The 24,274-nt window shown below is 54.4% G+C and overlaps 1 protein-coding gene across 18 annotated transcripts in view; it reads right to left on the bottom strand.

Annotated features, from left to right (window-relative positions):
- The window catches only part of TCF3 (transcription factor 3), a 51,613-nt gene extending 27,560 nt beyond the window's left edge, over positions 1-24,053 (bottom strand). For 12 of the 18 annotated variants that reach the window (XR_013995158.1, XR_013995159.1, XR_013995160.1 and 9 more), the window contains exons 1-2: positions 11,337-12,000; positions 7,419-7,491 (exon numbers count right to left, since the gene is read on the bottom strand). Coding sequence is in view for 12 of the 18 variants with exons in the window: in XM_081077105.1 (XP_080933231.1) it covers positions 7,419-7,491; positions 11,337-11,408 (145 nt within the window). In the remaining 6 variants the exon portion in view is untranslated. Of the gene's footprint in view, positions 1-7,418; positions 7,492-11,336; positions 12,042-13,469; positions 13,967-23,950 lie in introns of those variants that run through there. The other 6 variants (XM_081077104.1, XM_081077102.1, XM_081077111.1 and 3 more) reach the window with 6 other exon arrangements.
- Between the last annotated feature and the right edge of the window lie 221 nt (positions 24,054-24,274).

Here is a 24,274-nt window from a genome sequence, read left to right as displayed (position 1 = left end):
TGCTTGCCTGCAAGAGGGAGATGTGACTTCGCTTGTGGGGTAGGAAGAGCCAGAAATGGTTTAAACACGTTCTTTAAAGCCATGAAAATAACCTCCAGTGAGCTGCCAACCAGCACAGACCTTCCAAAGACAATTTCAGAAAACACAGGCCAGACACACACGAGTACAAATGTGAAGACAGAAAAACCGGACACAAGCGTATGGAGTGAGGCTGAAATGTAAGCCTTACAGTTAATTTCTCGAAAACAATGGCACCAACAGGAGACATTCTGGAACTCAGGAAGACGAGAAAGAATCGAAGGCACAAAAACAAACCATGAAATGAAACACAAAAGAGGGAATGTAACATTCATATAAAAGTCTCAATTCAAGAGGCAAGTGCTCGACCCAAAGAAAGCCCCAGCAACCAGTTTCATGTACCAATAACCCAGCATGCAATAAGCAGAAGCCAGGAACACTCGGAGACCCACAAACATGAGGGGGCAAACAGGCTGCTTGGTCCTTGATATTCAACAGACTGAAGACCCAAACGTGGCCAGGCGGGAACGCAGACCTAACAGCTCCATGTCCAAATGTCCCTCAAGTGTCCATGAAGAACAACAAAGTGAGAGCAGGCACGCGCTGTATGGCCTGGGCAGGAGCAGCCGCCCACGCTGCATCGATTCTGCAACGGCGACCTAGAAATGGGCCAGGCCAGAGATAAACTGTCCAATTCCAACCAGGAAATCAGGAATCTCCAAAATAATGATTCAAAGAGGAAAAAAAAATGTTTTTAATGATCAAGTATCCCTAAAACTATAAGGAAAATACACATTGTTGAAACCAACGGGGTGCGGCTGAAGTGGTCTTCATTGGGGAATGGGTAACCCTGGACACAGGTCACTAAACAAGAGAGAAGGTAGAAAACAAACAAACAAAAAATGAAAACTTTAAAAAGAGAATTAAGATGGAAGAGAGAAAAGAAGAGCAGTTGACTGATAAGTATCAACTCAGCAATGAACAAAGATCAAAACCAGATAAGGCACAAAGCAGCTGAATCAAGAACAAAAGAGCAAAAAGAAAAACCACGTAGATTTAGGAGAGAGACACGGATGCCATTTCCTGACATAAGGGCAAGTGACTGTATCCGTTATGAAAGAATGCAATGTTAGCCATTGTTAAGTGTGCCTGAAGTGGATGGATTTTTTTTCCTAAAGAAATGCTAAAACCGACAAGAGGAGTGGATGAAATCTTGACAGGCCAATCGTATGAGAAAATGCGGAAACTCCAGGAAGTATCAGGTGCACACGGGGCGGGGCTGGGCCTCCACACACCAACGTACAGGGTCCCACTTATTGGAGACTGTTCCAGAGAAACTGATTCAGAAACACAGTGGTGCCTAAGGAAGCCACAGCCCGACACTACATAGGAACACAGGCAAAACGCAAAGTGGGTCTAGCTAATATACCGTGTTCCCCCGAAAATAAGATAGGGTCTTATACTGTACTTCCCCGACAATAAGACCGGGTCTTACCTGAATTTTTGCTCCAAAAGATGCGTTAGGGCGTATTTTCAGGGGATGTCTTATTTTTTCATGTACAACTGTCTACATTTATTCAAGTACAGTCATGTCATCTTCTTCTGGAACATTGTCATAACGTACTAAATGCGTCCGGCTGGCTGAGATCTTAACTGGGGCTTATTTTCAGGGAAACACAGTAATAAAGGACACAGACCATATTTGAAATTCAAGGAGCATTTGGGGTGATAAAAATCATTAATGGACAAAATCCCAACACGGTGAAGGAGAAAAACCAGGGGCCATTCTGAGACATTTGTTGTGGATGGTCATATAGGACTGGAAGGAAACACCCTTAACATAAACGGACAGATCTATCTTGAATTGACAGCCAGTGTCAGGCTTGGTCCTGCTGACAAGAAACACAGCATGGGCCGTGTGGTTCTACAAACATGAGTCAATGAGGAAACACACATGGCAGCTGTGGTGGAATGGGGGCGGCTAGGTGTCTGAGGATAGTTGACCTGGAAAAGCGAACCCAGAGGAAAATGCAAACAATTAAGGGATGGCAGGAGGCAACCAGGTGAAGAACATGATGAAAATGATCTGGAATCACAGTACAGAAAATCCTAAAATACTTAGAAATAACCCTCAACAGAAAAGTACATGATCAAATTTTTTAAAAAACTACAAAATTACCTAAGTGCCTTATACTTCAATTTTCAAAGTTTATCTTAAAAACTACTAAGAGTCAAAAAAAGAAAACTTAAATGGAAAGGATACCAGGTTCTCATAGTGGGAAAATGCAGTATTTTAAAGACAAATGGGGCCCCTCTTGAGCTTTGCCTTTGCTTGGGGCCAGCTCCAAACTATTTGGAGTGTACTTTTTCTTCTAATAAACTGTTCTTTCACTACTTTAAGAAAAAAAAAGGTTCTTCCCAAACTTACATATGAATTTAACATACTATCAAAATCCCAACAGGTTTTTTTTTTTGTGGGGGTACGGTGGGGGTGGGGAATGAGAAGAGACATGACCTAATTATTCTAAAGATCATGGAAAAGACTTAGCATCTCTAAAAAACACAGGGAAAAAAACCTGAAAAATAACTGAGACAGGACTACAAAAACACTGTAATGCCACAGTAATTAACACTGGGTAGTTAACAAATAGCAAGGTAAAAAGATGAGGAAAAAAACTGTGGGTAATTGTAATTTAGAAAATGCTATTAAGACGTTTCAAATCATTAAGGAAGGTTTCCTTGAATTTATTGTTCTAGAACTTCCTAACTTAAATGCTTAAATCATTTATTTTCATTCTCTGTTCTAATGAGAAGAAAATTAAAGGCTATGATTCTTCCCTAAGTACAGCTCTGGCTGTACCTCATAATTTCAATGTGTTTTACATTTCTGCTGTTATTCTGTGTCTTGGCTGTTTTAATTTCCTCTTTAACTCAAGTGGTGGGTAAAAAGAAATTTTGATATTTCCAAGTGGTCAGGCTTTTTATTTCTTTATATTTTTTTGGTCTTTCATTTCTAGATTTACTGCATTGTTCTTAAACATGGGTTTATACTTTGTTTTTCGCTTTATTTTTTTTTTAATTTTAGAGGCTTTCATTGTGCCGAGTATGTGGTCAATTATTATTATAAAAGGAGTGTGGTCCCTATTTACTTACAGGCCTTTCAAGAATAAGTACTTCTAACTGGAAGTTCCCTCAGAACCACCTGGAACCAGCTCTTACAGGCCCCATCCCAGCCTTTTCATCAGTGGCTCTGGGGCCAGGGCGCAGGGGTGTGTGTTCTGAGCAGCTCCACAGGTGAGCAGGACGTGTGTGCTTGGATGGAGATGGCTATGTTAGCTCAGCCTCGATCACCATTAAGGTTCCTCCCTCCCACTTATTTTTCATGTCTTTGCTTGACCAAGGACAGCGAAAGCATACTTTCCTGCCCTCCAGCACCCTTTCCCGTATATTCCTCAACCTGATGTAACGAGGAGCAGGCACATTCATGACTGTCACATCTGCACTGCAGAACAGACTCCGTCATCCAGTTCGTAAGGATTTTTCAGAAATGGCACCATAAATGAAAAAGTCTTGACAACATAAAAACTAAACCCATAAACCACCAACAGAAATGGAAAAAAATCTCCATCACTGACAACAGTTGAAAAGTTAGGAGAAAAGCTGCCAACAGAGATCACAAAAGATGAGCATGCTTTCTATATAAAGAGCTCTTGCAAATCAATGAGCGCAACATGGGTCATAGGTATGGGACACTACAGGGAAGCAGTTTTGGGTAGTTAGCTAAGGGATGGTTACTAAACTCTCTTGAGTTTCAGCTTCTCCATAAGTAAAATGGGGATGGTAACAGCACCTACTTCACTGATCTGTGAGGAAGACTTACAATGTATGATCCAGGCTGGATGCCTGTCGTAGAGTGCTTAAGAAGTGGTGACGTAAGTCATTGTGGTAAGTGTTATGATTCCTGTTGCTAAAAAGTTCAGGCAGCAAAAAAAGAAAGCAACCACTGAAACAGCCAACAACTTGGATGGATCTCCAGGAGAGTATGCTAAGTGGAAAAAAAACAATCTTAGAAAGTGAGATGCTGTGTGGTCCTGTGTATATAACATTCTCGACGTGACAAATTGTGGACATAGAGAACAGTAAATCAGTGGTCACTGGGTGCAGGGTGGTGGGTAGAGGTGATTATGAAGGGACAGCAGGGGGATATCGTGGGGTGATGGAACAGCTCTGTATCTCGATTGTGGTTGTGGCTTAATAGCGCTATACATGGGACAAAATTGCATAGAACTACACGCAAGCATGCGCACGTGCACCTGCACATACACTGGGAAACCCAAATGAACTCTGGGCACTGTACCAAGGTCATCTTCCCAGTTATATATTATGTTACAGACACACAGGACATCCCTGCAGGGGGAGGTTGAGAGGTGGGCCACAGGACCTCCCTATACGTTTCTTCGCAACTTACTGTGTATCTATGATGACTTCTAAGTAAGTTAGCCAACACTAAAAAGTTGATCAACTCCAAAAAACGGGGGTGGGGGAAGTCATCAAAAACTCATGGGCCTATCAGCTTTTAAAAATATAATCACCCATTATTAATCAAATAAATGTCCACTGAAATAACACGTTCTCTTTCACCTGTTAAACAGAGATTAAAAAAGACCTGGGGCTGGCTAAGAGGTGGGGACACCTGGGGGGCATTTTCATGGTGCACACACCTCCCACGCCAGCAGTTTTCCATCTGGTGACTTCTCTAGAGGACAGTGCACACGCCTCTGCTAGTCCAGAGTCTTCACAAAGATGAAATGTGGAAGCGACTCTACTAAGTGTTAGATTTTTACCCCAGCATGCACATTTAATACAAACCAAGCAAGCTGCTGGGGAATTAAAAATAGGAGAGATGCTTCCTTTGGTGGCACAAGCACTCCCCGCTGTCTTGTGTGGCCTCAACCCTGCAGTGTTTGGCAGAGATCTTTGCCTAGGGGTTTCCCAATGGGGAGGGACTAGAAAAATTCTTGTTTTAAATGTCTTCCCATCCAGAGAACAACCAGAAAGCCTCTGCCTGGCACTGATGGGTCTTCAATGCCTCGCTGACACCAGTTTTTAAAAACATACCGTTTCACCAAAAATAAGACCTAGCCAGACAATCAGCTCTAATGTGTCTTTTGGAGCAAAAATTAATATAAGACCCAGTCTTATGTATTACATTACATAAGACTGAATCTTACATTATAGTAAAGTAAGACCGGGTCTTATATTAATTTTTGCTCCAAAAGACGCATAAGAGCTGATTGTCCAGTTAGGTCTTGTTTTCATGGAAACACAGTAGATGGCCCAGGCAGCCCTTCGGCAAGCATGCCAATAGACTCCAACACTCCACTCAGCTACTTTCAATTATTTTCAGAGACGTCTCCCATTTTTGGCCAGGCTGCTGATTTTCTGATAGAAAGTGCCCTTTTGGAATGAATTTAAGAGAAGTTGACTACAGTAACACTAGGAAAATGTCACACCAGGACATACAAAGAGGGGTGAGGGGGAGAACGTGGCTAGGGGACCGACTAGCACCCGGAAACTCTTGACAAATGGTGGTGTCCCCCTTAAACTGACACGGCCCGTCTGGAAAGGGGGGTGAACCACTTATGACAAAAGTGGGGAGGAGCAGCCAAGACCCTCCCCATCCAAAGTGGTCAGGGCAAGGCCAAAGGGAGGGCCGGGGCTGCAGAAACCATAGATAGTAAATCTGCAAATATTCACAGGGTCGGACTCAGGCTGTGCCAGGTGTTCAGTGTGCTGGGAGGTCAGGCCAGGCATGGCATGTCCTGGAAGGGACCCTTCCCTTGGGCCATGGCTTTGGCTACTTAGGGGTACTGACCTTTTGAATAGACACTGGACTAGGAAAGACAGCCCAAAGCAGAGGCCGGGGGAAGGGTGGGGGGAGATGAGGGCACATCTGTGCCACCTCCTCCGGGAAGACCCCAGAGACTGACCCTCTGCCCAAGGCAGGGAAGTGGCAGTACCCTCCTGGGGGCTGTTTCTGGGGGGTGGGGGTGGGGATTTCCACACCTCAGTTAGGATTCCGGCCAGCCCTGTGGCTACTTCCTCAGGCAGAGAGGAAGGCCAGTGCAGGGCAATGGGGGCGGCAACAATGCTCCTCCCTTTCTGGGGTGCATGAGCACAAACCACCCCCTCAAAACCCTATCTGCCTCCAGCCAGAGCTCACTGGATTCCTCAATGGAATTTGTAGACAACTCTAAGAACCTTCTGTCCTGGATCCCAGAGACAAGGATACGGCCCCAATTTTGAGACCCCGGCAAGGCCACAGTCCATGCAGATGTGCTGGAGCCAGCTTCCCCAGGGGACCCCCCAAACCCCGCTGCCTGACAGCCAGAGTGGATTCCCTAACATGACATCTCCCTGGGGGTGAAAGCCCAAGTCCTCTCCACAGCCCACAAGGCCCTGCCCTCACCTCTTCCCTCTCCCCCTTCCTCACTCGCTCACTCTGCTCCAGCCACACCAGGCACCCACCTGCCCCAGCGCCTCAGCACGTGCTGTGCCCCTGCCTAGAATGCTCCTTCCACCAGGTCTCTCCTCCAACATTTCCTTGGAGACCATCCTTGACCGGCCTGGCTTTGTGGCAGTGCTCTCCCCGGTCCCTTCAGGCAGTACTATCTGTCATCCTGCGGCCACATCATCAGCACCAGTGCCCGGTAGGGTGACTGGCCCGTCCAGGTTGGCGTGAACACACCCCGTTTGAATGCTTCGTGTCTCAGATACCAGGAAGCCCCTGGGTGCTGAGCAGACCAGGACGGTCAGTCAGCCCACTGCTGGGTCCTGTCTCCAACAAGTGCCTCACATGTTTGCATGTAAACAGTGGGGAGCTGGGCCTCTCACAGAGCTTACAGGAAGGAAGGGCACGATTTGTCAAGGGCTGGATTGCCATGTCACGCCCTCCTAGGCCTCAGTTTCCTTCTTGGGGATAGACTAGAGATTCAGGACCCCATGGGGCCAAGAGGACCTTGGAGGCTCAAGTCCTGGCCTCACTAGGGCCCCCACCCCTAAGCCAGGGGCCCAGGCTCCAGGCGCAGGACAGCCAGGGGACACTACGCTGACCTACAGGCTCCCTGTTACACTCAATGCCAACACAGGTCACATGACCATGACAGTAACTGGTTCTCCGGCTTCTCTCAGGCTGCCCGCCCCCACCCCCATGCTCTCGTGTGCACCACAGGCCCCCATCCTCCACTCCAGCGGCTGGGCCTTGGTGCTGACCCCCAGTGCCGAGAGCCTGCGTGCAGCCCCACCCAGTGCTGCCTCCTGCCAGGCTCTGCCCCAGGCCACGCTCTATACATGCTCATCTTTCCGTGCAAACGTGCAGCCCCAAGGCAGTGGGATCCTACCTGAGCCTCCGAACTGGGTGCCGGCCAGTGAGCTGGGCCGGCCCTTCCCGTTGGCCACTGGCAGGGGGAACATCTGCGAAGAGAAGAAGAGGTGAATGGGGTGGGAGGACACACCTGGGAACGCAGCTGTGCCGAGGGGTCCTGTCCCATCAGGCAGCCCAGGCACCCCATGGGCCCTGATGGCAGAAAAAGGCAGCCAGGGGTCCCCCCCTGCCCTCCCCTGCCTGGAGAAAGGTTCTATGGGACAAAGACAGCACCCACTGACAGCACCATCCACACTGGCAACAGTATCCAGTATGTTAAAAGGCAGCTATTTACAAGGGGGTTGCATTTATAGGGGTAGGCAAGTAGCGTGTTTCCCCGAAAATAAGACCTAGCCGGACAATCAGCTCTAATGCATCTTTTGGAGCAAAAATTCACATAAAACCCGGTACTTTGTATTTATTACATTGTATGTTATTATATTACACATTTATTATGTCACGTCATATTACGTCGTACCATCTCAGTAAGACACAATCTCATATTATAGTAAGATAAGACCGGGTCTTATATAAATTTTTGCTCCAAAAGACGCATTAGAGCTAATTGTCCGGCTAGGTCTTATTTTCGGGAAAACACGGTATTAGGTTGGTGCAAAAATAATTGCGTTTTCCCCCCCATTTTTAACCACAATTACTTTTGTACCAACCTAATATTTAGACCTTGATACAATTTTTCTGCTCTCAGAGGTGATACAAAGTTTTCTTTGCGTTTCAGCTTCAAGTGAGATAGTTTACACCCAATAGGTAGACCAGTCACGATCTGTCCCCCAGCCGCCCCAGTCTTGCCCACCACCCTGCTGCGGACCTTTTCCGACAAGACCCGACTCACTTCCTGTGTGCTTCTGAGCCCAAGTGGCACAGATGTGGGGAGGACAGCCAGCCTCCGCCAGAGAGAGACAGAGAGAGTGACCGGGTCGAGTGTCCCCATGTGCCAGGCTCTGTGCTCAGTGGCTGCCTGGGTGGCCTTCACTGTACTCTCGCCATTGATGCCTGCCCATCATTAGGGGAAACTGAGGCTCAGAGAGGCAGTAAGTTGGAGAGACCAGAGAAAGGCTATACACCCTCATGGATGATTGGGCGGCTCTCCCAGGTGCCACCCACCCCACCCAAACCAAGGATTTAAGTCCCAAAGATTAAACAGCTCAGCAGTACAAATAGGAAAACCCAACATCAACAAACCCAATGCCACAGAAAAAAATAAAACACATCCCTGCCCTGCCTCAAGGGTCTGGGTTTTACAGATTCCATTTTGGGTCTGAGTGATTAAAAGTAGCCAGAATCAAAGGCAGAGCTTGTTAGAAAGTAGTTGACGGACCCCCAAACCTTCCCCAGCCAGCCAAGAGGTGACAGCACAGCTCTTACCTAAGGGTGTGATTCTCATGTGGGCACCATGAGCTTTGGGAGGGGCCCAGGAAGTGGGGTCCTATCCCCCACACAGCATCCTACAGGAGGGGAAACTGAGGCTACATGTTCACTTGGCTCCAGGAGTTAGAGCAGAGGCTCATGGGAGGGGTGCAGTGGGTTCTCACAGGTCTATGCCCTGAGGGGGCATGACTGTGCTCACTCAACGGGGCCAACCTCCCCAGGGCCCTATTTCTCTAAGATGGGCCCCTCTCCCACTGGAGGGACTGAGGACTGTATTGAGGAGGGGCTGGCCTGAGCCAAGACCAGAACCAACTGGCCCCCAAGCCTGGAGGTCAGCAGCCAAGCACGTGGGGCTTATCTTTATTTCATACCCTAAAGTGCCAGGGTCTCTGACATGGCACTTGCCACAGGGGCACTGGGCCGTGGCCTGTGGGCACCCGTAGGCTGTCTCATCACCAGCCCAGAGAGGCCCCTGTATCCCCAAAGCCTCAGTATTCTCTTCTGTGAAAGGGATGCAGGGCTCTGACCACGTGGGTGTCTTGCGCATGTGAGGTGTCTTGCACACACCTAGCTCAGAGGGGCGCCCAGCTGGGTCACCGGGCCAGCGTCACTGACCCCCTGGTCCTCCAAGTCCCTCCTGAGGCTGAGGGGCCATGTCAGGCCCACTCAGGGAACAGCCAAGTGCCCTCAACACCTGCTGTACTTTTCTAACCAAGGAAGCTCAGGGCCAGGCATTTAACAGTTCCGTTTGTTTCTTTGTATTAATATTAATTGTTGCCTCTCCTACTTTTGAAAATCTGGCCCAAGGAAGCAGTTTCCTTTTAAGTTCTTTTGTTTCAGTCTAAAAACAAGGTGTTTCAAAGAAACAAATTAATTTTCTCTGGAGCAGGTGAGAGGGGCTGTTATGGAGGGAGGCAAGGAGGGATGTGAGCTTCAATGGGGGGCTACCTCTGCTCCGTGACTTGGCCTCCCTCCTGTAACAGGGAGAGAGGATAAAAATCCAGTTCTGGGTTTCAAGGGGAGACACGAGGCACCCGACCCTTCAGGCTTAGTTTCTTCATCGTTGAAAAGGGTTTCTGATTGAACTGGGGCAGAGACATTCAGATCCTTGACAGAAGGGGGAGGCTGATAAGTGGTTCAGGGGCTCTAGGATGGTGGAGGTGAAGGGGCCGGGTCTAAACCTGTGCCCTCCCACCCTCAAGCTGGTCTGTTCCAGCCCAGTAGACTGTGACTTGTCAGTTTAACAAAAAAAAAACAACTGAGCTGCACTCCTGGTTACTCAGCCGGAGAGGCGAAAATAAAACGGGGCTTAAAAATACAGGCATGGTCTTTCCGGAGCTGCGGCCCACTGCGTTTTTCCACAGGCTGTGTTTTTCCGCAGAGTAGCTGACATTGTTTCGGTTTGGGGACTTGGTTGCAACAGACCTCAGTGACCTGGGCCTTGTACTGGTAGAGTTATATTCAGAACAGAGAGTTATATTCAGACCGAAAGCTTCTTCCCCCAACTTATTTCAAACCAAAATGGTACCTACGGGGGAGCGAGGGACTTAGGAAATTGTCCACACTGGGTTCCTACATTTGCAAGGAAACCCTGATTACCCGCTCTGACACCCGTGACAAATGGCCCACTGTGGACAGGATGAGACCCCTGGTCCAAGGTGCACTCTAGCTCTCAGCACCCAAGAGAGTTCTGCTCTGATTTCTGACCTCACTGGGCCTGTCTGGGATGTGTGACCTCTAGACGCCAGCACCCCCTCTGAACTTCCACCTGCCTGACCAGGAAACAGGCCATTCTGGGGTGGATCAAACAGAGCCTGGGAAGTGTAAGGATCCCTCACATACCCCCACAGGCCCGCCTCTCCCCAACAATAACAATGGCAGTAACAGTGGTGATGGCTGAATATTGACCATAGATGCCCACACTCCTTATGGGGTCTCCTCCTATAACCAGACTGCGCTAACCACTGTGTAGCTAAATGGAGGAATCAGACTGTCACCATCTGAGCCCTCTGATTTCTGACCCACTCACTGAGGGTCAGCCAGGTGCTGGGCCCTCCTCATGTATTTTTTCATCCAGGATATACAAAATAACCCTGATCACATCCATTTTACAGATCTTAGAAGGCCAGGGCCACTGTGTGCCAACAGCCAAGCAAGGGCCACAGGACCAAGAGTCCTCTTGGAGGCATCGGAGGCTCTGGGCAGCCCCTCCTGGTCTCTGGGCCTCGGTTTCCCCATCCATAAAGTGGTGGACTGGTCCCATTCTGTGCCTGAGCAAACACCTGGGCGACAGGTGTCTTTGGAAGCCAACAAGGGCCCCAATACTGTACAATGCCATGGGGTTGTCAGCATGCTCGTCAGAGGGTACCTCAATCCCCCAGCCCCACCTGGGGGCCCTTCCATCCAAACAAGTGTGAGGCCTAACTGTTGGGGGTGTTTTGGCAGATGCTTCTCCCCAGGAGCCTGGAGACACAGGAAGTGCTGCCAAGGTGGGCAGGGCCCGGCTTACCATGCTGAAGTCCAGGAGGTCGCTGAGCTCCTTGTCTGTGCCCACAGGCGCCATCCTCTGCGGCTGGTTCATTCTCCAGCTGCAACGGTGGGCCTACAGATGGCCTCGTGTGGTGGCCTGCAGGGGTGGATGCAGGGAGGGGCAGGGACACACAGGGAGAAACCGGGATGGGAGATAAGAGGTTTGACAGTGGCCAAGGTGGACAGATGGGGAGTGGGGAAACTGTGTAAAAAGCCCTTCTAACTGCCCTGAAGATGTAGGTCCCCCTAGACTGAGATCCTTCCTGACCCAGGGGGTGGGGGCAGGGCAGCCAGGATTCCAGGATTCGGGTTCCTGGAGAGACCCCTCCCCAGAGCCCTCGAGGAGTCTGAACAACGAAGGGGAGGATGTGCGCAAATACAGATTTCCTAATTCCCTCTGCGACCACCAGGGACTCAAGTTGCAAATTTTAAACTGGAAGCAGAGCGGGAGCAGTCCCTTCCCGGCTCGCTGGGCCAGAACCCGCCCCTCTCCCCGCTACATCTCCCATTTCTAAGCACCCAGGCTTCCCCTGGCCCCGCCCCCGGGAAGGGGGAGGGGCGACCCAGACCCCGCCCCGAGGAAATTTGGTGACCCCCCCCCAGCAGCTGTCACACCACGCTTAAGTCTCAGTCACCCCAATTCAAAGCGAAAGAAATCCTCAAGAAGACCAAATCCCCTGCCCACTTCACGACTGACTGGGCGACCGCCCCACGAAGACCTACCCTCAAAGCTCCCCTGGATTCTTCTTCATCTCCTCCCCCCACAAAAAACAACCCAAGAAAAAAACAAGCCTACGTTTATTGTCACGATGTATCCGGTAATTATTTTTAAGCAACTCTGAAAACATCCCCTGCCTCCCGCCCCTGGGGGAGGGGAACCTGGACCAAGGTCCCCCGCATAGTCCCAGGGGGCTCCATTCTAGAACGGGGTGGGGTATCCACCTGCCAGACCCCTTCCCACCCCCAGAAAGGGGCACACATCAGGTCTCCATCGTCCCATATACGGACAGCGAAGCCCCTCTGGCTTCCTCCCCGGGTCCCCAGGCGGGGGCGGCTGCGGGGACACCACGGAGACTGCAGGGAGAGGAGGTGCCGAGGGAGACCCAACTTCAGAGAAGGAGAAACCCCCGCTTTGTTTGCCAACTAGAGACGGGGTGTGAAACGGCTGTCCCTGCGCACCCCTCCCCCGCTAACTTTTTTCCTTTTTGGAGGCCGTGTGAAACTGACTTTTTTCAGTACGAAACCGCACTTTTTTGTGGGGTAGTTGAAACCGATTTTAAAACAGACTAGAACGGGGAGCTGAAACAGGCTTTTATAGGGGAGTTGAAAGTCTTATGGGGTGTCACAAGGACTACCGGGAAGTCGAAAGGTGTTCGGAACCACTTTGAGAATATGGGGGCACAGGGCGTCTTCCTTCGGGAGGGGTGGGAGGAGGCCCGGGAAACCAACCCCCCACCTCCAATTCCCGCGGCCCGGGAAGGCGGCGCGGCCCGGGAGCCCTTTGAAGCTGGGGTGCCACCGCCGCTCTGTTCGCGACCCCAAGCCGCCGCTGCCGGCTCTCCCCGCATTAACGCGGAGCAGATGTTCCCTCCCCAGCTCCCCCCAGCCCTCAACCTGAGCCGCAGTTCGCGCGGCCGCACCTTCCCCGCGCAGACAAAAGGACTCTCCCTCCCTCCCGCGCTCCCCCTCCAAACTCTAGCGCCCGGCTGGGCCCCTCCCGGGGGAGGGGGCGCCCCGTTAACCCCGCTCCGGGGCCGCGACGCCCCCCCACAAAGTTGGGTGCCCCTCGGACGCCCCCCGCACCCCGGCCCGGGGCTCCGCAAAGTTTCGTTAAGTGGCCCGCCCGACCGGGGACGGTGCGCGCGCGGGCCTCGCATGCGCCGACCCCTCCACGTCGCCCGCCCCCCCCCCCCCCCGGCGCGCAAAGTTGGAGAACAATGACTCCGGCCGCCGCTGCCCCGCGCCTGGCCCGCATGGGGCAAGGGGCGCACTCCCGAGAGCCATCCTCGTCCGAACTTCCCGGCCTCCGCGGCGTGGGGAGGCCCGGGGCAACTTTGCACAAAGACACTGGGCCCCCGACGCCTCGCGGCCCGCCGGGTCTCGACGCGGTTACCTGCTCGGTGCGGCCCGGCCCGCAGCGCGCGGGGGGCGGCGCATGAACGGCCCCCCCCGGACAAAGGGGCGTCCTCGGGCCCCGAGGGTCGCGCGTGGGCGGCGCGGCGCGTGGCCCGGGCCCCTCCCTGAGTGCCCGCCCCGCGGAGCCCGTGCGCTGCCGGGACGCTGGCTGAGGCGGCGTGCGCGGAGACCGCAGTGCCCGCCGCCGAGTCCGGTGGGCTCGGTCCGGCCCGCTACGCCCGCGGCCGCCGCCGCTGCCTCATCTTCCTGCGGCGGGAGACATGTTCCGCCCCCCGCCCGCGCGCCGGCCACGCCCACTCCAGGGCACGCCCACGCTCCGCCCCACGCCCCTCCCGATGCCACCGTGGATCCCTCCGCCGCGGCCGTCCGCGGGGCCCGCTCCAGGCTCGCGGCTCGCCCTCCAGTGCGTCCGCAGGAGGTGGCTGCGGCGTCGTGGAAGAGCCCGGAGCCTGAAAGAGAGGGCGTCCTGCGAGTCCGTCAGCAAACGGCCCCGGACACCAGCAAGGACTATCTTCCAGCGCGGAGGCGCACGTGGATTGGGAGTGCACATCTTGCATGACGCAAGAGGGAAAGGACCGTGAGATGGAAGATAAGGCAGAGTGACGATATCCAATCGGAGGGCGCGAAAGCCTGATTGGCGGGACCTCAAGCCATTCGTGATTAGGCCACGCCCCCTTCACGCCCCTCTGTGCGGCCCAGCGAAGAAAGAGGCGGGACTCTCCGAGCAGGAGGCCGCGAGAAGCGGCGGGGGTGGGCTTTGGAGTTTTATTCTCAGGTTTGCGTGGCCGCCCGCGCGGCATCTTGGGCTTGGTCGTGTCTGCGTTCCTAGGGCTGGCTCCGGTGTTCAGTGTTGCAAGCGAACATCCAGGCCCAGAGCGAACGAATCAGACCCATTTCACTGTCGGGGAAACCGAGGCCTGCTCTGTTTCAGGGTTAGAGAGTCCCGTGTGTAACCCGCACTGTGCCTCTGACTCGCTGGGTCTCACTTTCCCCTTCTGTAACATGGCGTTTGGACCTGAGTTTGGACAGGACTAAGACCAAATGAGGCCTTCTGATTCCCAGTGATCTGTCTCCACTTAGGTCCAAAGCTCCCACATCAAAGGGCTCCTCAGTTTTTTAAAGACCACAGACTCAACAGAATGGGAATAATTATTATAAATTAAATAACACACTTTTCGTGGCTCCCTGTGTCCCCAGAGAGAAAGCTACACTACTTCCAGGCTTGGGAAGAGGTGTCACCATCCCCCTAGCCCGCGGGGCTCAGGAGCTCAGGCCAAAAAAGGGCCACCTCCCAGTTCTGGAACCTGCCAGGCTCATTCCCACATGTTGTGTCCCCTGCCTGCATTGCTCTTCTACCCCCACCTAGAGCTCTTGAATCACCAGTTTAGGACCGCTCCAGAGAGCTGAGCTGAAAGGAAGATAGAAAGGGGGGGTTCTGGGGTAAGGAGTGGAGAAGACCCCAGGGAGACGGAGGGACTCTTAATAAAGTCACAAGCCCCTCCTGCTACACTGGAACTGGGGTGATCCTCACCCTGATCCCGTCTGGTCCACAGAATTCCCATATGCTCCAGGCCTGGGAAAGGAGTATGGATCGTGGGCTGTGAGTTTGAGTCCCTCTTCTCTCCCCATCTCACTGTGACCTTGGGCAAATTCTGGCTGCACTCTAGGCCTCAGTTTCCCTATCAGGAAAATTGAAGGACACAGAGAAGGTGCCCACAGCTCCTGCCTGCATCCATCAGTGGATCTGGGACTCTAGAAAGAGGGCCCTCTCAGCCCCAGTGCTTACCAGTGACCCAGCCCTGACCCCACAGGTCTGTGGCCTACTCTGGCTTCCCTCCAGCTTGGGAGGTTTCTGGAGGAATAGGCTGGAGCCAGGTTTCTTGGGGTCCCCAGCCTTAGTCAGGGTGGGCCAGCCTTCCCCCCCCAATGCTGAGTGTAAACCATTGGGTTGGGCCAGTGTTCCTGGGGTGGCCCTGGGTACAACCAGTGAAGAGGGGAAGGGTCCATTCATGGACCATGAAATTATTGAACACCGACTGTGCGCCAAATTTTATGCTGGGCATGGGGTACAGCGGTACTTGGGACGGGTTCAGGCAAGCTGGGCCACCTAAAGAGTCCCAAAGGTAGCACTTTCCATCCACACTTTTGGCTGTCAGGTTCTCACAGCTGAGTGATTAAACCCATTGTCCAGATGAGGAATCTGAGGCTTAGCGAGCTCCTCCTTGGGCCCCAGTTCACCCTGGGGCTCACACCTGCCTGGAGGCCCTCCTGGATCCACAAGCCACCATTGTCCTCCTGGGGAGGCCTGGTGTGGGGCTGAGTCACCGGGTGGAGCAGCTCATGGGGCCCCCATTAAGTTGCCACCTCTGCCCAGCCCAGAGGCCCAGGTGTGCCCTACAGGGCCCTGGCACAGGGACAGGCAGCCAGTGGCTGGTGCCAGGGGCCCTTGAGGGCAGCCCACAGCCTGCCCGCCCCCACCTGCCTGACTGCGGCCTTTGTTCTCTGGATGCCCCAGGCCGAGGAGGCAGGAGCCAGAGACCTGCCTCCCTCACCTGCTGCCTCCTCCTTCCACCTGAGCCACACCTACTGTGCAAACCCCAGGCTGGGGACCCCACAATGAGGGAGGTAACCCCATTTCTGGTTGGAAAAACTAATGCCAAGGACAGATTCCTACCAGTGAGTCGGGGTGGAGATGGGGGTGGGAGGTGGCAGGGGATAGAAATTGGCATGGTGGTGGAAGCTTCCAGAAGACAGACAATAGGTATGTGGGCCTCAGTTGTCCACAGAGAGAATCTATTTGGAACTGGGACTTCAGGGCCACCCTCCCAACATCCCTTTTCATTTGTCTCCAAAAAAGGTACCTTCTCCTGGGGTGTGATCAGACTCCCCCCCCCCACTCTCCCACCCCACCCAGCTCCTCCCTGCATTTCAGAAGCTGCAGCAGGAGGGAGGAGTGCTTATCACTCAAGCCAGACCCACTCACACTCACACACACACACACACACACACACACACACACACAGCATTTCATCATCCCAGCATGCGCTCCTGCAGGGGTGTGGAGCTGGGGGCTTCTTGGTCCATTTGACCCTCATGGAGGGGCCTGACCCCAACATGGCCATGCTCACCAGTGACCTGGATCGGGGCTTATTCATTCATTAATTGCTTCTCCCTGGGAGTGAGGTTTCTCCAAGGCCTGCTGGTTGTGCCTGGGGTTGGGGGGTCTCCCTGGAGATGGAATGGGGGAGGTATTACTCTCCCGAGAAGAGGAAGGAAATGCCAGCCATGGTGGGTGTTCAGTAGCTGGTGAAGCAGCAGGTCCACCAGTGGCTCCCAGGACTGACTTCTCTGGCGCTCAGACCATGAATACAAGGAGGGGAGGGGACCCTGCCCCTCCACCTGGCACTGGACCTGGGGAGCAGTTGGGCCATGAGAGCTGGGCAGGGGCTCTGAAGGTGACCGGAGGCTTAGCCTCGCACCTCCCATTGTTGGAGTGTCAGATAAAGATCCAGGAGGTTTCCTAAACATGTCCCACAGGACCTCGACCTCCCTCGGGTGGGTCCCCTGGCCAAAGACACTTGAGTGTGACCAGAAGGAAGAGTGAAGTTGATGGGCAGAGCAGGGAGCATCCTAGACAGGAATTGCAGGGGCAAAGGCTGGGAGGTGGGACTGCGCAGGGTGTATTTAAGGAAGCTGCAAGGCTGGAGCCCCAAGAAATGGAGGAAAGAGGAGCCAAGGGCGGAGGGCGGAGCCTCAGACTCCACAGGGAGGGGTCAGGTCTTAATGGTGAGGGTATGAGAGAGCCATGGTGGAGAGAGGGACTTGATCTCTGAGGCTGTGTGTGGAGAAGGGTTCAGGGGGGAGAAGGTGGGATGGTCACGGAGGGAGAAAAGAGTGGGCCGTGGGGCTGTGGCTTTGGGATAGGTCTGTGGGGGTACTGAAGGCTCGCCCATGGGTTGGGGATGGGAAGACAGTCACCCATCAGTATTGAGTGTGGGGCTGGGAATCTGTGTGCATTAATAGTGGTACCCTTCACCGAGCGCGAGGGGCGTCTGAGGGCCAGTGAAGGAATGAACAGGGCGGGCCGGGAGAGGCTGTGTGCCAGTTGGAGGTACGTGGATGAATGAGCCCTGACCTGGACTGCACCCAAACCCAGCATGGGACCAGCCCTGGGCTGAGCCCCAAGCCTAGGCTGGACCCCTTCACCTGGACTGAGCCCCACCACCACACTGAGCTCTTCGCACCTGACCCCCACCGGCATGCTCACCATTCACCACCAGGGCAAGTGCCGCCTGCTGAGGGCGGCCTTTCCTCCTCCTGGCCTGGTGCCCACAGCTCCTGACTCAGGGGCCCCCAGGGCCTGTCCCACCACATTCCGGGGCAGCCTGTACAAACATGGGGCACTTCCCCACCTGCCCCCCATGGGCACTGTCTGGCTCAGTTCCCTGGGAGGGTGGGAGGGGTAGGCAACAGGGAGCCGGGCTGGATTCCCACTGCCCACGTACCCACCCACAGGGCAGCCTCACTGACCTCTGCTCATGGCAGCATGAGGGATACCCCTATCTACCCGGAGCATGCTGAGGGTGACCCTTTTCTCCTGAGGCTTCTCCAGATCCCCCACGCTTCAAGCAGGAGGAAGTAGGAATCACCCCATTGTTCAGATGGGGAAACTGAGGGTCAGGCCCCTGCCTGAAGGTGGCTAGACTCCCACACTGGGTTCAGCTGCCCTCCCAAGCTCCTTCACCTGATCCTTGGTGCCTTCCAGAAATGGGGGAAGGGCATTCCGGGTCACCAGCACCTTGTCAGGCTAAGGAGTGTGGGTCTCACTCAAGGGCTCCGGGGAAAAGCCAGCACAATGTGGTTGATCTCACTAGGGGCACGGGAGTTGAGCCTGAAATGCTGAGGTGTTCGCAGGCTGGCAAGGGTGATCTGGAAGAGGGCACAGCTGGGGCAAGGCCGAGAGGTGGCTTTGAAACCCATCCCCTGGGTGTGCTGAGGGCCATGGGGAGCCGTTGGCAGTTGGTGGCACTGAGCCCACCCTGGCCTCCTCCCCTACCCCAGTTCTGCCCGCTCCCCACCTTGCAGCCTCACCAACCCTCCAGGTCCCCTCTTTGCCGCTCCTCAAACACCTGTGAGTTTTCAGGCCTCTGCCCTGCCTGGGCCTCCTCCTGGGCCTCCCTTCCCCTAGTTGTACCTCACTCTCCCCTCCTCATCCTTCGGCCTTCAGCTTGAGTACTGCCTCCTCCAGGAAGCCTCCTGGTTCCTAGTGACTTGAGAAGTGGGTACCCAGGGTAGGAAACAGAGTATGAGTCCTGTTCCCAGCCTCTTGGCCTGGCTCACCAACAGATGCAGGTTCAAATCCCAGTTCTACGCTGTCTTGCCTATACGAGCCCAGGCAGGGGCTGCCCTTCTGGGGCCTCAGTTTCCCCTTCTGAAAATCAGGGGCTAGACCCCAAGAGCTGCCTGTATGGTGCTTTCCCTGAGTGTATCATCTCACTGAATCTCACCCCAGCCCTATTAGGTAGTGACCATTATAACACCCGTTTTATAGAGGGGAAAACTGAGGCACAAATGGATGTAGCCACTTAACCAAAATCACACGACTGAGCAGTGAACCCAGGCAGGGTTCTGTGCCCAGGACTACCTGAGGGCAGGGTCCCAGGGTGTGTGTGTACACCTGTTTTACAGAAGGGACAGGTTGATGGGGTCACCTGGGCGCTGGCTTTGTGCCTGGCATTGTGACACATTTTTATGACAGTTTTTATGAATATCTGTGATCTTCCCACCAGCCCAGCAAGTGTGTGTGTGGGGGGGGTGGGGGGGAGGGCTGTGGTTGGCCCTATTTCGCAGAGGAGGAAACTGAGGCCCAAAGGGGCTCAACCAACTCCATGTGCTCCCTCCTGACTGGGGCTCAATGTGACCTAGCTGCATGTTTGCAGAGAAAATAAATCAGTTGCACAAATAGGTCAAGAGGCCTGGGGAGGGAGGGAGATGTACCTGGGTCCTTAGGAGTCTGGGCTCAGGCCTGGCCTTTACTTGTTCCTGTGTGGACGACGGTTGACAGTTTTCAAATGGCTGGTGGGGTGTGTGTGTGAGGCAAGTTCTGAGGGAGGGAGACGCCTGGAAGTGGCTGAGCTCCCTGAACTCCTGGGACAGGAGGAGACTCAGAAAAGGCTGGCCTTGTCCACCCTCTCCCCCCACCCCCACCTGCTTGCCCTCCTCAGGGCTGAAAAAGAGACAAAGCCCAGAGCTGTAAAAAGGATGAAAATCTTCAAATTGGACTACATAAAAACAAAACATTTCTGAATTATAACAGACCCACAGATGAGGTCAGATGAGGTGTGACTAGTGGGGAGAAAATATTTGCAACATCGTAACAGAAGAAGGATTTGTATCCTTCCTATACAAAGAGTTCCTACAAATTAGTAAGAAAAACAACCAAACAGAAATGAACAATTACTTCACACAAGAAGAAATACAAATGGCCACTGGAGAGGCAGAGAATACAAGCTTAAAGTCACTCACGAGGAAATAAATGCAAACAAATACACAAACAAGAAACCACCTTGTGTCCTTATAGTTGGCAAAACAGTAAAAGATTGGTCACATCCTGCGATGGTGAAGGTGGGTGTGGGGACCACTGGGGAGTGCTTCTTACAATTCAGAAACACTGCATGGCTTTGAACTCTGCCTCCAATTCCAGGGCTAACAATCATACATCTGATCAAAGTCATGGCACAAACGGGGGTGCTGCTTACAGCAGACACTTGAGAACCACCGGTGTCCAGCAAAACGGGATGTGTAAGCAGCATGGCCATGCACGGAACACTGTCCTCGCCTTACAGCAGAGGGGTCTGCACTCGTGTTCTGAGTAAGGACCACATCTGAGGCAGGCTGTGCAAGTAAAATACAAGCTGGAGACCCATGGTGCCATTTGGGGTAGCGTTTTTGTAAAGGAAGAAAGCGTGTATTGAAAATGTGCAGGAGGAAATGCCCAGGGTTTCAGTGGTTACTCTGGTGGGGGGTACTTTCAGTTCTTACTTTATATTTATATTTAAGAGGTGGGATTAGCAGAGGGTGGGCTGTATGTCCTGTGTGTGTGGAGGGGGAGGGGGGTGGGTTTTTTTTCTTAAATTAAAAAAAGTTTAGCTTTTCAACTCTATGCTGAAGCTGTGTGACCCTGCAGAGCCATGAGATGGAGGGGTGGGTTTCCACTGGGCAGGAGGCAACTGTTTCCATGACAATGCTCACTGGGCGTTCCCTGGACAAGGCAGGTTTCCAGCTACCTTAGGCCGGGTCTTCTGGGGGAAACCCCTGGTGCCTAGGGAGGCCCCCCAGGGCAATCCTGAGAATGAGCAGGGTGTAAGGAGCACTGCAGAGTCCAGTGGGGTCACACCCCCACTGGTCAAAGGGGATTAGTGACAACACCCATCAGGGTCAGGCAGGTGCTGGGGGAGCAAGCAGGGGCGGCCCCTCCCAGAGGGCAGGGAAAGCCCCAAGCACCACCGAGAGGAACTGGGTTACAGAGCCTCTCCTCTGAAGGTTGCTGGCCTCAGTTTTCCCATTTGTGTTGAGGCCCTGCCTCCAACCCCTATATGTCCCCCAGCTGTGGTTTCCTGGGCCTGGCCTTCCCATCACCCCACTGCCTGGGTGAGGGGTCTGGCCCCCTTACTGATTCTTGGTTTCCTCCCACCCCTAGTTGGCCCCAGAGCAGGGTAGAAAAATATGTCCCAGGCCAGCCGGTGACCTCTCTGTGCTTCACTTATAAGGATGCAGAACAGACACAGAGAAGAACAAGAAATTCGCCCACCAGCTCCTAATTCCCTCCCCTCTTGTGGCTTGGCTGTGTTGGTAATGATGGGGCTGAGAGCTAGCTAGACACCCCCATCGAGGGATGGGGTCTGGGCAGGCCAAGAGAGAAAGGAATAATGCGAGGACAGGAGAAAACTGGGGGGCACAAAGCACCTACCATGTGGTCTCCAGCTCGGCCTCCCTCCAGCCGCCTCCCTCCCTCCCTCCAGCCATACTGGCTCCTCTTCTGACATCAAGTCTCATTCCAACCTCAGGACCTTTGCACGGCTGGTCCTGCCTCCCTCATTCTCCAATCTGTCAGGCTGGTTCGTTACCTTTCCTCCTTGTACCTATCAACATGCACACCCATCTGATTTGGTTGTTCAAGTCCCCCCCCCCCACCTCCAGTTCCGCGAGGACAGCCCCTGGGTCCAGCCTGGGCCTGGCATACAGGTGAGGCTCAGGGGCGGAGGCCTGTGCTCCAGCTTACTGTTGCCTGGAAGCCCCGACCTAGGCGAAGGCATTTCTTCCAGCCAAGGGGGTTGTGTGGGTCCCCGGCAGCTGGCAGGGCCACCAAACAAGTCTGTAGGTCTGTGTGTGTGGCAGCGGCAGCTGGGGCTCCTCAGGGCCCAGCCTCCACCCTGAGTACAGTGGGGTGAGGGAGGGAGGCAGCAGCTGGCGGCTGGCCCTGCGCCAGCTTGAAGCCTCTGCTGGGAGGGGCAACGCTAGGGCTGGCTCTCAGTCTCTATCTCTGACTCTGTCTCTGTCTGTCCCCGTCTCCTCTCTCTCTCTCCCCCTCCCTCCCTCCCTGTCTCCTGTCTATCTCCCTGTCCCAGCGCTTTGCCTTTTCTGGGGCTGGGGACGGGGCCCACGCTGTGACATCAGAATCCCACTCGCCTCCACCTGCCCATCAGGACCAGCCCTGCCTCTGTTCCACCGTCTTTATCCCTTCCCATATGGGGGGTCTGGGAGATGCCGCCAATGGGCTGTGGGGTCCCAAGTAAGTCCCCACCACCTCATGAGCCTGTTTCCCTTCTATAGAGTATTGTGGGCCCCCTCTCTGGCATAGGCACCTGGTGGGACCCTCGCAGGGGTGGGGGAGGTCATTGCAACCAGCCAGGAAGGAAATAATCCTGAAGGAGCCACTGGAAGCGTCTGAAGCTGTCATGGGGCCAGAGCTGGGCAGCCAGAGGGTCCCCAGGAGGGGGTATGGATGCCAGGAGTCATCCTGGTTGGGACAGGGCTAGTGCAAAGTCCCTGAGGACTCTCTCCTCTGTCTCTGTCTGTCTCCACCCCCCCACACTGGGCTTCCTCTGCAACACTAGGGTCCTCAGCCAAGTTCCTGGTCCTCACCCACAGGTCACAGCAAGCTGGCTTGGCTGACCCTGCCCTCTGCTTCCCCATTCAGGCCACTGAGGCGAGGCCCTGGGGAAGGTGGACAGAAGGGGTTTTTGAGCAGCAAGGAGGGCATGGGGTCAGGGGGAGGAGCTGGGTTCCCCCCAGGACCCTCATTTCCCAGATGCACCCCCGCCCCCATCAACACATCAATCTGCCAAAGCTCTGCTGACTGTAGAATCCATCACTGCAGAAACACCCTCCAGGGCTGCAGCTTAATCACCCCTGATTTGCATTTTTGCATATTAATGTAGGCAGAACTGCTAATTTTGCCGCATTATTTTAAAGTCACAGAAACTCTGGGGGTGAGGATGGGGCCTTCCTCACCAGGTCTGTGGGTACAGGATCCCTGCCCCTCTTTGTCACCCCTGTCCCTCAGGTCACAGGGACCCCTACCAGGGAACAGGGTGTCTTTACTTTTGAAATTGAGGCATCATCAACTTTGGCATCAGCCAGAAGGTCTGGGATTCTGGAATTTTTTGCAGGTGGTTCCATTCTGAGTATCCCATATTGGTGAAGTTGAGAATTTGGGATCAGAATATATCTTAAAACCTTTGGATTTGTCATAGACCCTGAATGGTGCTAACAAATCAATCTCCTGTGTTCAGGGCAGAACCCGAGGGCCCTTCTGCAGCCTCAGCAGCGGGCTCCCCCTCCAAACCTCTCGATCCCACATCTGGCCCCCAGGCCGCTCAGCCCAGCCTCAGGATGCCTTTCAGCTCCGACTTGCTCCAACGGCCCACCTCTGGGCCTTTGCACATGCTGTCCCCCTGCCTGTGTGTTCGTCCTTTTCCTACAAGGTCACCTCTTACCAGAAGCCCTCGGTGCTACTCTGCACCATGCAGGTGTACGGTCACCTCCATGAACCGATGGCGAAGCTGGGAGACAGGCACAGAACGGCGCCGCCGGGTGCTGGCTGGGTGGGTGGGTGGGGGTCACACAGGCTCCTTCCAGAGCCCTTCTCTCCCAGCGGCCTGAGGTACGCACCTGGGCGCATGCCGCCACCTGGTGGCGCCCCGAGGAGTCCCCGCCCCATGGAGCCCACCCTGCTCTGGGGAACACCCAAGAAGCCCCCAGGTGCGGAGATAGCGAACCGGCCAGACTCCCCTGGACCTGGGCGCTCGGGCGCCAACAGGCGGGATGTAAGGGCTTGAATGGTGCGGAAGGACATGGGGGCCCCACCCGGCTGCCCCGTCCTGAGCCCTGGGGACCTTCCTGTCCCATTCTCACACTAATGTGATCACTGACGCCCACATTGACCCTCGGCCTGACCTTGTTGGAGAGGGGGCCGCCCCGACCGGGACCCTCCATTGCGCGGGCAGGGACGAATGCGCAGCGGAGCCCGTACCACGACCGACGTCCACCAGAGGGCGCTCGGCGCCCAGAAATGCGGGGGCGCCCCTGAGCGTGGCTGCAATCTGCGCACGCGTGTGCCGGATCTCCGCGTGAGTTCCTGATCGCGCGCGTGCTCTGGCCGGCTCAGGCGTGTGCGTGGCGCACCTGAGCTCGGGCACGTGTAAACGCAAGTTCATGCGGCCCATGATGCGTTCGTGCATGTACGCAGCTCAGCTGTGTTCACCGGTGCTCACACGTGCT

Source organism: Rhinolophus hipposideros, assembly GCF_964194185.1.
Source record: "Rhinolophus hipposideros genome assembly, chromosome: 16".
NCBI classification, from domain to species: domain Eukaryota; kingdom Metazoa; phylum Chordata; class Mammalia; order Chiroptera; family Rhinolophidae; genus Rhinolophus; species Rhinolophus hipposideros.
This window is presented reverse-complemented; position numbering and strand designations above follow the sequence as displayed.